The 12,571-nt window shown below is 42.1% G+C and overlaps 1 protein-coding gene across 4 annotated transcripts in view; it reads left to right on the forward strand.

Annotated features, from left to right (window-relative positions):
* SH3RF2 (SH3 domain containing ring finger 2) overlaps positions 1 to 12,571 on the forward strand; it is a 127,062-nt gene that overhangs the window by 52,610 nt on the left and 61,881 nt on the right. For all 4 annotated transcript variants that reach the window (XM_030320690.2, XM_030320672.2, XM_032593130.1 and 1 more), the window contains exons 3-5: positions 699 to 968; positions 4,150 to 4,245; positions 12,098 to 12,421. In XM_030320690.2, the coding sequence (XP_030176550.1) occupies positions 699 to 968; positions 4,150 to 4,245; positions 12,098 to 12,421 (690 nt within the window). The remainder of the gene's footprint in view (positions 1 to 698; positions 969 to 4,149; positions 4,246 to 12,097; positions 12,422 to 12,571) is intronic.

Genomic DNA, 12,571 nt, shown 5'->3' on the forward strand with positions numbered 1-12,571 from the left:
CATCGAGCTGTGTGCTGACAGATCAGAGCCTGGAGCCTGCTTCGGGTTCTATGTCTCGCTCTCTCTGCCCCTCCCCCACTCACGCTCTGTCTCTCTCTGCCTCTCAAAAATAAAGAAATGTAATAAAAAAAATTTCTAAGAGATGCCATTTATGGAGTATGTACTATGTATCAAGCAATATGCTAAATACATTGTATTATGTAGTCCTCACAACTGACCTGACAAAGCACATATTCTATTATTATCCCATTTTATAAATGGATAGATTTATGAATGATTAAATGACTTGATCATGGTCACATGACAGGAAAGAGGTCAAGCCAGAATTCCAAATCAATATTCAGGCCCCAGAAAGAGTCACTGACTCACTCAAGTTCACAGAGTTGTGGCCAAAATCCTGTTTCCTGCAGAGTGATTAAGAACAGGGCCTCTAAAATCAGATAGTCTGAGTTCAGACCCACTATCTGCCTTTTCCCAGCTGTGTCCCCTTAGGCAAGGTACTAACCCACTCTGTGCCTCAGGTGCCCTACTTAGATATGGACTAATAAGAATGTCTATCTCAAAGGTTAAAGAAGATGATCTACATCCAGCACTTAGCACATAGGGAGTGCTCAGTAATCAGTTAATAATGCTATACATACTTCTGTCCCTCCAATCTGTAAGCTAAGTACATATTTCACTGGTCTGTGCCACTGCAGGTGCCAAGAGCAAAGGCCTTATGCAACTACCGAGGGCAGAATCCCGGTGACCTGAGGTTTAATAAGGGAGATGTCATCCTTCTGCGGAGACAGCTGGATGAGAACTGGTACCAGGGGGAGATCAATGGAATCAGTGGGATCTTCCCAGCCAGCTCCGTGGAAGTCATCAAGCAGCTGCCCCAGCCACCCCCACTCTGCCGGGCCCTCTACAATTTTGACCTACGAGACAAAGACAAGAGTGAGAGCCAGGACTGCCTGAGCTTCCTCAAGGTACAATTCTAGGCAGCCGTGGAGGTCACCAGCGACCACACAGATACTGTGCCACAACCTGGAGTTTTTAACACTTGCTAATTTTTAAAACATATATATTTTACACAGAAATGTTTATATATGTGTGTGTGTGCATATGTATGTAAAGCATGTGTGTGTATAATTCAAAACTAAATGGAAGTTGCCAGAGAAATCTACTAAAGAATTTGATGCAAATCCTTAAACCTTTTCTATTGCAATTACAAAAATAGGTATTCACACATTCATTCATTCATTCATTCATTCTCGTCACTCTTGAACACCCCTTTGCAAGCCCTGGAGATGCAGCCTGAACAAGTCCCAGTCTCTGCCCATAGGCAGAGTAGTGGGACAGACAGATATGTGGACAACAGTTTACAAATACATTTTGACAGTGTGCTGTGCAAAACTACAAATCTTACCTCTTTACCCTTTTATCTAAGGACATTCTTGCTGACCAAGTTCTGAGCATCTAATTCTACTCTTTACAACATTCTATTTTATAGTAAACACTGTATTCAAAACATTCCAAACACATACAATAACATAATTATACCTTTATATATAACTAACCTCTTACAAGTTGTATTTTCCAAGCACATTAATTAAGATTTTTTTCTGCCTTTTTTTTTATCAGAAAATTCTTCACATGTACAAGTAACAACACTTCTACTAAAGTCTAGACTGCTTTAATTCTCTGTATTCGGTATTTATGATTCCTTAAACAGTCAAATTCTCTCACAGAAGCCAAAGTTGAGGTGATTTTCACTCTTCGCTGCTTATGAGAAGTACATCAATACTACAAGTGGCACTGGTATAGCAGCTCAGGAAAGGTCTTTTCTTTTGCAAAACATTTTTATTCCACCACTACCAGAAATGAGATTTGCTGCAGATTGCCTCAGTCTCGATAACCTCACTGTACCCCATATTTTGAAATACTGATCATTGTTACCTTGGCACCTCAGAGTGAGTCCTCTTTTTTTAAGTGTATTTATTTATTTTGTGAGAGAGAGGGAGACAGAGTATGCGCACACACGCAAGAGAGGGCAGAGAGAGACAATCCCAGTCACCGTGCCAGCCCAGTGAGGGCTTGATTCCATGACCCATGAGACCAAGACCTGAGCCGAAATCAAGAGTCCAACACTCAACACTGAGCCCCCTCAGCATGAGCCCCTTAAGGAAGGCCATTCTGTAGCCCAAACTGCAAAGTCTGTGTTTCAATCACACTTAGAGGAAGGGGAGTTCAATCCCACAGACATTTATTGAGTATTTACTTTGGGCCAGGCATTAAACACCGAGCCCTGGGGACACTGCCAGAAGAAGGCAGAGGCAGGAAGCGTCATCTTCCTTTTCTGCCCCTTTGTGGGACTTTGCAAACTGGGACACTTACTCCACCTGCTTGTTCATTCATTGAGCTCATCCATGTGCCAAGCTGCCTGCTGGATTAAAGTGATGAATCATTGTTCCTACCTTCAGAGAGCTGACAGACTAGTGGAAAGAACAGACATGGGAATGGAAAATTATGATAAAGGAACCAGAAGAGAAGATTTGATCCATTCTGGAAGCTATGAAAGGCTTAGGCTACACTAGGAAATTTCATGGTCTTCCTAAACTCAGCATGTCCAAATTAAACCAAAAATCTTCCCTCCCAAAGCTGCTCTTTTCCTAGTGTTTTTCTATCTCAGTAAATTGTACAATTTACTCACACAGTGACTTATTCATGCATGCACACATTCATTTAGAAATTTATTGAATGACTACTAAGTGGGAACCACTGTATTGGGTGCTAGGGACACAGAAAGGAACAGAACAGACACAGGCCCTGAACACATGGAGTTTATAGTCTGAGGGGGTAGACAGGCATTAAAGAAATCATAACCTATAAATGGATAATTGTAAATTGTGATGGGGCAGAGAAAGGTAAGAAAAGGTATAATACAGTAATGAACTTAGATTCTGATTCATCTAAATTGCTGAGGGGCATGGATCAGAAGGCCAGAGCAATCAGTGGATGGATATTCAGATTTGGATTGATGAACATGTATGGATATGGAAAGGTGTTCCTGATATGGTATACAGTGAAAAGTGTGTCTTACATGACTCCTTTTGTATGAAATATAAGGAGAGGCAGAATCGAGTGTGTATGCTAGGAGTCAGAATAGTGCTTACTTCTTGCTAGGCAATGGGAAAGGGCACAAAGGAGCCTTGTGGGTGCTGGAAATGATCTATATCTCTTGATCTGGATGGGGGTTTCGTGCGTATAGTTAGTGTTAACATTTATCAAGCTTTACATCTAAACTTTATGAACTTTATTTTATATATGTATGTATGTTTTCATCAAAGTTTTTAAAAATCAATGTATATATATGTATACTTGGGTATGTTTTATCCTCAGAGAGAAGACTCTGGCTGGGAAATGTGCTAATCAGGATGTTAACAATGAGTGTATATATACTGTGGTAGAATTCTTTGTTTTGCATACTATATTTTCAAATGTTTCTACAAATCTTCATATAACCTTTTTTAAATGTTTATTTATTTATCTTGGAGAGGGGAGGGGCAGAGAGAGAAGGAGAGAGAGAATCCCAAGCAGCATCTGTGCTGTCAGCACAGAGCCCAATGCAGGGCTCGATCCCACAAACCGTGAGATCGTGACCTGAGTCAAAATCAAGAGTTGGATGCTTAACCAACTGAACCACCCAGGTACCCCATAACCTTTTATAATAGGAAAATTTTGAATAAAAAGCCACCTCACATTTGATACATTAAAAATTGAATAGGTTCTGAAAATTCTTCAAAATTAGAATGAAATTTATTCTTCCTTTTGCTAAGCTAAAGATCTATCTCCCTGTGGCTCCCATATTGATTTCTCCATCTGATTAATATAAATGAAAGCTCAGAATCTGCTGGTGATTGAAAATTAGAAACATTTCCAAATTTTCTATTGGATTCCACTGGTCCTCCAAATTATTTCTACTCCTCCTGTGGTCTTGGTGGCCCAATACTTATGCCCTTTATGGAAGAAGATTTTACAAATAAATTATGAAAGAGTTACGTTTCTTGTACCTTACACCATCTGGGATTCCAAACTGCTCTCCACTAAAAGCTTTCACCACCTGAAAACTGAGAGCAAATGCTGACCATGAAACTTTCTCTCTTTCAGGACGATATCATCACCGTGATCAGCCGAGTGGATGAGAACTGGGCAGAAGGCAAGTTAGGAGATAAAGTCGGCATCTTCCCAATCTTGTTTGTAGAGGTACGTGAGTATCAAGTCTACATCTGATTCACGCCCACTCAGAAGTATGTATGTGCCACCGGGATGCCTGAGAGAAATTCCTTTTTGATATGAGGCTTATTTCAGAAGTAACTAAAGTCTCCAAGGAAAAGATTCCAGAAGATAACATTCAGTTCTGGCAAGTGTGTGGTGAAATGGACCTTTTTATTCTGATGGGAGTGTAAATAGTGCAGTGTCTCATACCCAAACTCAAAGAAACCCATGTCAATAACACTAAAAACCTACATCTCCTCTGATTCAGCAGTTGCATCAATCTGACAGTTTACTGTAAAGAAATATTCAAATAAGTACACAAAGATATATGTGTTCACCATGGCGTTGTGTGTAATGGTGAAAAGCCAGAAGTAATCTAAACATCCGACAATAAGGATTTCGGTTTTTTTAATTATGGTGAGGAAAATATATATATACCCATTAAACATAATGTTAAAGAAAATTCAGTATTTTTGAGTATTTGGTATATTATCAAAAGACGTTTATGATTTGTTATTAAGTAAAGTTTAATGGGCATAGAGTTTCAGATTTAGAAGGTGAAGAAGTCCTAGAGATCTGTTTCACAACAATATAAACATACTCAACACTGCTGAATTGTACACTTTACAATGGTTGTTACGGTAAATTTTCTGTTACATGTTTTTTGCCACAATTAACAAATGGAGCTATATTAAACTAGCTTCATAAATATGTGTGTATATAATGGACAGGGGGTGGAACGATATGTACAAAACTGTTAACAGTGGTGATCACCAGATAGTGAGATTCTAGATAATTTTCATTTTCTTCTGCTGCCCTGTATTTTGTAAATCTTCTGAAATAAGCATATATTACTTCTGGAGGTTTTTTAAGCTCCCTTAAAAAACAAGAGCACATACTAGACCCTATCTGCCTATTTCTCAAGTATAATACTATAACCTGGAGTTCCCAACCTCTCTAGCCTTGAGCCTCACCCTAGCTTGAGGCAGGTCATTACAAATTTAAGAGAGGCTTCATTGTTTAACTGCATTAATTGGATGCTTACCAGGCACAAAGCATTAAAAGTGAGCATGGGGGAGCTATGAAAGAAGGAAAAGGCATGTTTTCCACCCTCTAGGAAGGCAGGGTGAAAATAGAATGGGGCAGAGTTGGAGAAAAAGGGCAAGTTCTTTCATTCATAAGAGCCAAAGCAGGTTCTAAGCTTTCAAGGTTCTCTATAGCTCTTCTAACTTGATGCTGAAGGGATGAAAAATGGAAGGGAAGGATAGAGGAAGGGTCCAGAGAGTCTGGTCATCTTACCAACTCTAGTCAACAGTATTCTCATTACCAGTCCTTTTATCTTGCTGAGGCCCCTTTCAGGCACACACACCCAATTCTCTCTACTTGTTCAAATTTCACTCATTTTACAAGGCTCAACTAGAAACCTGCTTTCTCCATAAAATTTCTAACCACTAGTTGAACACTCAGTTGTCTCTTTCTTCTCCAAACACCTGAGGGGTGTACTGCTTATTCCTCACAGGCTAGCCTGACACAGAAAGGCTCTCTGTAAAAAAAAAAAAAAAAAAAAAAAAAACTTAAAAAAAAAATGAAGAGAAAAAAATTAGAAAACAGACCATTCAGGATAAAGAAATTGTGGTTTATATACACAATGGAGTACTACGTGGCAGTGAGAAAGAATGAAATCTTTTGTAGCAACGTGGATGGAACTGGAGAGTGTTATGCTAAGTGAAGTAAGCCATACAGAGAAAGACAGATACCTTAGGTGTTCACTCTTATGTGGATCCTGAGAAACTTAACAGGAACCCATAGGGGAGGGGAAGGAAAAAAAAAAAAAGAGGTTAGAGTGGGAGAGAGCCAAAGCATAAGAGACTCTTAAAAACTGAAAAACTGAGGGTTGATGGGGGGTGGGAGGGAGGAGAGGGTGGGTGATGGGTATTGAGGAGGGCACCTTTTGGGATGAGCACTGGGGGTTGTATGGAAACCAATTTGACAATAAATTTCATATATTGAAAAAAAAAGAAAAGAAAACAAACCATTCAGTGTGACCCTGTCCTGTACACATATATTCAATCACTCAACTAATGTTTCACTGAGTACCTGCTAAGTCAGGTCCTATGCTAAGTTCTAAAGATACAAAGAGATAATGGGTTCCTACTTGCAGGGACTATAAAGTCAGACATTAATCAAGTAATTTTTAAGTGTGATGAATGATGCAAAGAATGAAAGGGAGGGAAATAAATGGGGGGAGGAGGGAATGATGTGCAACTGACCTGGGAAGGAGGTCAGCAAATACCTTGTATGCCAAGATCACCCAGATGGATAGGAGTTATGTAGGTAAGCACAGAGAGAAGAGTGTTTTAGGGAGTGGAGGTAACATAATCAAAAGTCTGGCAGGTTGAGGAATCGTAGTGTATCCATAGGACCGAAAGAATACTAGAGCTGGAGCTTAGAAAGTAAGACAGTAACCTGACACACCAGGGAAGTGAGTGGGAGACAGGTCACTGAGGGCTTTATAAATCATCCTGTATTCATCAGGATGAACTAGGTTATGCTATGGTAATAAATAGCCCCAAACCACCAGTGACTTAGCAAGGAAAAACTTACTTCTCACCCACATTACATGTTTGGCACAGAACAGTGGGAAGCTGTGCTCACATAGTCACTCTAGAAACCCACACTGAGGCTGGGCCACCTTGTAGTTGCCATCTGGAGCACATGGACTTCCCCAGTCTTCATAGCAGGGGAGGAGTAAGGAGGATTGAGTTGTGTATCAGCAAATGCCTCAGCTCAAAACTGACACTTGTCACTCCACTCATGGCCCGTGGGCCTGAACCAGTCCCCTAGCCCCACCTGTCTTCAAGGCAGCTGAGAAGTACAGGGGAGCACGAGGAACATCTGATAAGTATGGTGGTCTGTGCCACATGGTAAGAAGTTTGGGCTTGATCCAGAAGTCAGTAGACACCACTGGAAGATTCTAAGGGACACAGTAACTCCATCAGACCTGGGTTTCTTTTTGTTGTTGTTGTATATTTATTTTTGAGAGAAAGACTGGGGGACGGGCAGAGAGACAGGGAGACACAGAATCCGAAGCAGGCTCCAGGCTCTGAGCTGTCAGCACACAGCCCGACACGGGGCTCGAACTCACAGACCTCCAGACCATGACTTGAGCCAAAGTCAGATGCTTAACCCACTGAGCCACCCAGGTGCCCCCAGACTTGGATTTCTTAAAGTCTGCTCTTCTGGCTATAGTAAGAAGAATAATTTGAGGAGGAGAGAGGAAAAAGCAGGAAGACCAGTTAGGAAGCTGGCGCATGGCTCCGTTGGAAGATGACTGTGGCTTGGACCGGGAAATTGGAAACAAGTAGACAGATTCAAACACCATTTAGGAGGTAGATCCACAGGGCTTGGAGGTTGACAAAAGTGAGGAACAGGGGAGAGGGAGTGGTCAAGAATGCATGCCCCACTTTCTGCTTTATGTGCCTAGGTTAGTGGTGGAGCCGCTACCAAAGAGGGACAATTACAGTGATGGGGAGACAGTGGTTAAATTTCCAAGGACAGAGATCAGCTACAATCAATACCAAATTGGATACATAGGAGGTGCTTACATTTTTGCATTTTAGAGCTTGCGTGGTCCCCTGCATAATTTCAAGAAGCTTCTCCATAGCTCTGGGGGGAAAAAAGCACCATTGATTTTATTACCCATTTTTGGTACTCTTTTTTCGAAAATTTCTACATTTAATGATTATTCATTTGGACACTCTCCCCACCCCTTCACCTCTAAAATTAGTGATTACGAGAACCCTCAAGATTATCATCAAACTAGCCATTGCTTCGTTTGTTCTCCTAATTGCTAGGAGGGGAAAAAGATAATCAAGTGGTTGCTCTAATCTGGAAACCTGATTTTCAAAAATTACTTGAAATCTAAATTGAGCTTTTTAAAGCAGTACTTAAATTTTGACTCCAGTCATTTCATTAAGACTAGCACTTGCTAAGAACTCTTTAAACAAGTTTTGAATTATCAGTGCCATGCAAAGCAACTGAAAAGAAGGAAAGCTTTCTGGTAAGAGTGGCATGGGTTGGTTTTTTTTTTTTTTCTTTTTTGCATAAACAGGATTTTTCTTGTTAATGCATCACTTGATTTATTGAATTACACCTGAATAAAAAGGTGGTAAAACAAATGCTGAGCTTATACCCATTCTTGTCAGGACTTCTCCAGTGAGGCCTGCCTGGGTTATGTGAACCTTGCTCAGCCCAATGAACCTCAAGGATATTGTTTCAAACGAGTGGGTACAAATTTAAGAGATGTGCAGTCTTTCCCCAACCGAGCTATTAATCACGTTGGCGGAACACAGGCAGACCAAGAGTCACACAAAGCCGTTTGTCAATGTTGCTGATGAAAACACTGAAGGTGTTGCTCACCAGGGGAAAAAGAACAATTAGGAAGCAGGAAAAAAAAATTAATTGATTTCATTCTAGCTGTGAATGACCATAAAGAACTTTACTCACTCAACTCAAAGAGTATATGTTGCCCTCTTACTAAATCAACAATGGAGGGATAGGTGCTCTGGGGAATGTAGACATTGTCCCGAGCCCACACTGCCATCAGAGCTTGCCGACACAACTTCTGTAACTTCCTAGGTAGTCTCCCTACTTCTACGCTGGTACGCTGGTACTTCTGAACAAAAAAAATAATAAAAACAAATACATAAAAGTCTAAACTTTTATGTATTTGTTTTTATTTGCATATGGCAAAATTTACTCTTTTCGGGTCCACTTCTATACATTTTGGTAAATGCATCCAGTATACCCACACGACCATCAAGATACAGAATAGTTCCAGGGTGCCTGGGTGGTTCAGTCGGTTAAGCGTCCGACTTCAGCTCAGGTCATGGTCTCACAGTTCGTGAGTTGAGCCCCGAATTGGGCTGTCTGCTGTCAGTGCGGAACCTGCTTCGCATCCTCTCTGTCTCTCTGTCTCTCTCTGCATCCCACCTCTCTCAAAAATAAATAAACATTAAAAAAAATATCTAGAATAGTTCCAACATCCCCAAAAAGTGCAACAACATGCTGACTCTTTGTAGTCAGCCCCTTCCTGACTCCCAATAGCAGGCAATCACTGATCTGGTTTCTGCTCCTATAGTTTTCCTTTTCCTGAATGTCATAGCAATGGAATCCTGCAACATGTAGCCTTGGAGTCTGGCGTCTTTCACTTAGCACAAAGCATTGGAGATTCATCCATGTAGTTAGGTATATCAGCAGCTCTTCCCTTTTTATTGCTAAGCCGCATTCCACTGCATGGATGTGCCAGAGTCCGTCCGTGCACCAGGTGAAAGACAATGCGTTGTTTCTAGTTGTCCGCAGCTACGAGTGAAGCTGCCATAAACATTTGCATACCGATTTCTGAGCAGGCATAAGTTTTCCTGTCTCTTCAGTAATTACCTAGGAGTGAGATGGTTGGGTCAGATGCCAAGTGTGGGTTTAGCTTTGTAAGAAACTGCCAAAGCAAAGCATGAGCTTTTAAAAGCAGAAATCAGATTGTGTCAGTCCTCTACCTAATCCTGCCAAAGGCTTCCTTTACACTTAGAATAAACTTGAGCCTCCCAGGACCTTTGTGACCCCGCCCCTGCCTGTCTCTGTGGTCTCTTTACCACCTGCTCCTCACTCCATTCCAGCTTCTGTTTCTTGCTTTTTTCTCAGACTGTTTTTCCCCCTCCTTAGGATCTTTTTACTTGATTATAATTCCTCTGCTTGGCATGTTCTTACCCCCATCTTCACACAGCTGGTTCCTTCTTGTCATCTGTGTCTCAGTTAAATGCCACCTTCTCAGGGGAACTTCCTTGACCCACCCACCCCCATCTAAAGTAGGCATCTCCCCCAACCCGTCTTTATCACGTCAAAGCACTTACTTCTGTCTGATATTTTCTTGTTTGGTTGTCTGTTTGCTGGCTGTGCCATTTATAAGTCACCCCTTTGGGCCACAGCCCTTTTATCTTTAAAGTGGTTATAATAGGGGCACCTGGGTGGCTCAGTCAGTTAAGCATCTGACTTCGGCCATGCTCATGATTTCATGGTCTGTGAGTTCAAGCTCTGCATCAGGCTCTGTGCTGATAGCTCAGAGCCGGGAGCCTGCCTCAGATTCTGTGTCTTCCTCTATCTCTGCCCCTCCCCAACTTGTGCTCTGTCTGTCTCTCTCTCTCAAAGATAAACATACATACATACATACATACATACATAAGATGGACATAATAGGGGCACCTGGGTGGCTCATTAAGTCAAGTATCCAACTTCAGCTCAGATCATGATCTCACAGCTTGTAAGTTCGAGCCTCCCATCAGCCTCTGAGTGGACTCTGCGCTGGCAGCTCGGAGCCTGGAGCCTGCTTCAGCTTCTGTGTCTCCATTTCTCTCTCTGCCCTTCCCCCACTCATGCTCTGTCTCTCTCTCCTTCAAAAATAAATAAATATTTTTAAAAAATTTTTAAATAAATAAAATAAACTGGACATAGTAATGCCCCTTCCCCTACTCAATGATTCTTTTTCACAGTATTACAAGCTTCGTGAGGTAGAAATTGTATCTTCTTTAAAAACTTTCTATCTTGGGGGACGCCTGGGGTGGCTCAGTCAGTTGAACATCTGACTTAGGCTCAGGTCATGATCTCATGGTTTGTGAGTTTAAGCCCACATGGGCCGGCTGCTGTCAGCACACAGCCCACTTTGGATCCTCTGTCCCTTTCTCTCTCTGCCCCTCCCCTCCCCTTCTCTTTCCCTCTCTCTCAAAAATGAATAAACATTTAAAAATAAAATAAAATTTTCTATCTTGGCTATGTTAATCATCTGCATATTGTCATTAAAACGTTCTTAAATGGGCAAATTCCCTTTTATCTTTATAGTTTTATCTGTAAAGTGGAATGAGACACATGGCTTTGGAGGACAACTCTGTCCATGTATTCCAGCCTTCCAAAGGAATTGAACCCAAAATATAACACAGCTGGTGGCTGTGCTAGACCTAGCTGGTACTAGATTGTCAGAGCTGGTTTTTATATTTTCAGGAATTTTGCTAGCTAGTTGTTAAACCATTGGTAGGTATTTGCACCAAAGAAATTGGGAAACTCGACAAATCACGGCTTGCACTTATGTTTTTTCTTTTCGTTTCTTTTCTTTCTCCATACACCAGCATATGAGAGACTAAGGGGCATGGAACAGGAGAGAAATGTGAGGAGTTAAAAGTGTTTAAAGAAAGTAGTAAAAGTAGCATAAAGATTCAAAGTCCCAAATACATTTACATTATGGTTCAAATGCTTATAAAATGAGAAAACCTGACCAAGTCCATCCATGCGTGATTCCACAAGGACTCACTGAGCATCCACTGTGGGACAGGGCCGAGACGAACATGTATGAGCTCGCTGCCATCAGGTAGCTAACAGTGCAGTGGGGGAAGGAAATGATTGCAGTGTGTTGTGTAAAGTGCCATGGTGGAAAAGGATAGAAGCTGCAGCCCACGCAGTGGCATTCAGGAGTGGGTGAAGGAGGAAAAGGGGAGGGTGTGCCTGGGAGAAATGGGTAAAGGAAGAGTGCTCCCGATCAGGGAAGAGTATCATGACTTATTTTTAACCCCTGGAGACCTCAGTGAGGAAGGAGAGCAATATCTACTTTGCAAGAGACTTGTCGGAATTTCTTGATGCAGCCAAGTAGCTGGGACATATCGATAAAAGGAGGAAGCTGACCAAAGAGTGATGGCTGAGGTGGCGGCATCCGAACCCGCTTCAGACTAGCCTGGGTAGGACTTAGCTGCTCACACCAGATCAGGAAGACTAACCTCTCATGGACCTTCTGTGTTTTCAGCCCAACCTCACTGCAAGACACCTCCTAGAGAAGAACAAAGGCCGTCAATCGGTCCGCACAAAGAACCTGTCTCTGGTACCCTCATCCTCCCAAGGCAAAGCAGCCAACACGCCCACCCTCCGCAGGGGCCCTGGGTCCAGGAGGAAAGGGCCCGGGCAGTTCTCTATCACAACAGCTTTGAACACTCTCAACAGGATGGTCCATTCTCCCTCGGGGCGCCATATGGTGGAGATCAGCACCCCAGTGCTCATCAGCTCCAGCAACCCCTCTGTGATCACCCAGCACACGGAAAAAGGAGATATTCCTCCCAGCTCTGTGGGGCAGGTAGGAAACAAACCCCTGGGATAAGGGCACCTTGGAGTCAGGCAGGTGATGCACACCATGTCATAAACAGTATTGGATATTTAGTACCTGCTGAGCATCCATAATGCACTAATAACAACTAATGTGTATATTATATGTCAGAGCTGTAGA

Source organism: Lynx canadensis, chromosome A1 (assembly GCF_007474595.2).
Source record: "Lynx canadensis isolate LIC74 chromosome A1, mLynCan4.pri.v2, whole genome shotgun sequence".
Classification (NCBI taxonomy): Eukaryota; Metazoa; Chordata; class Mammalia; order Carnivora; family Felidae; genus Lynx; species Lynx canadensis.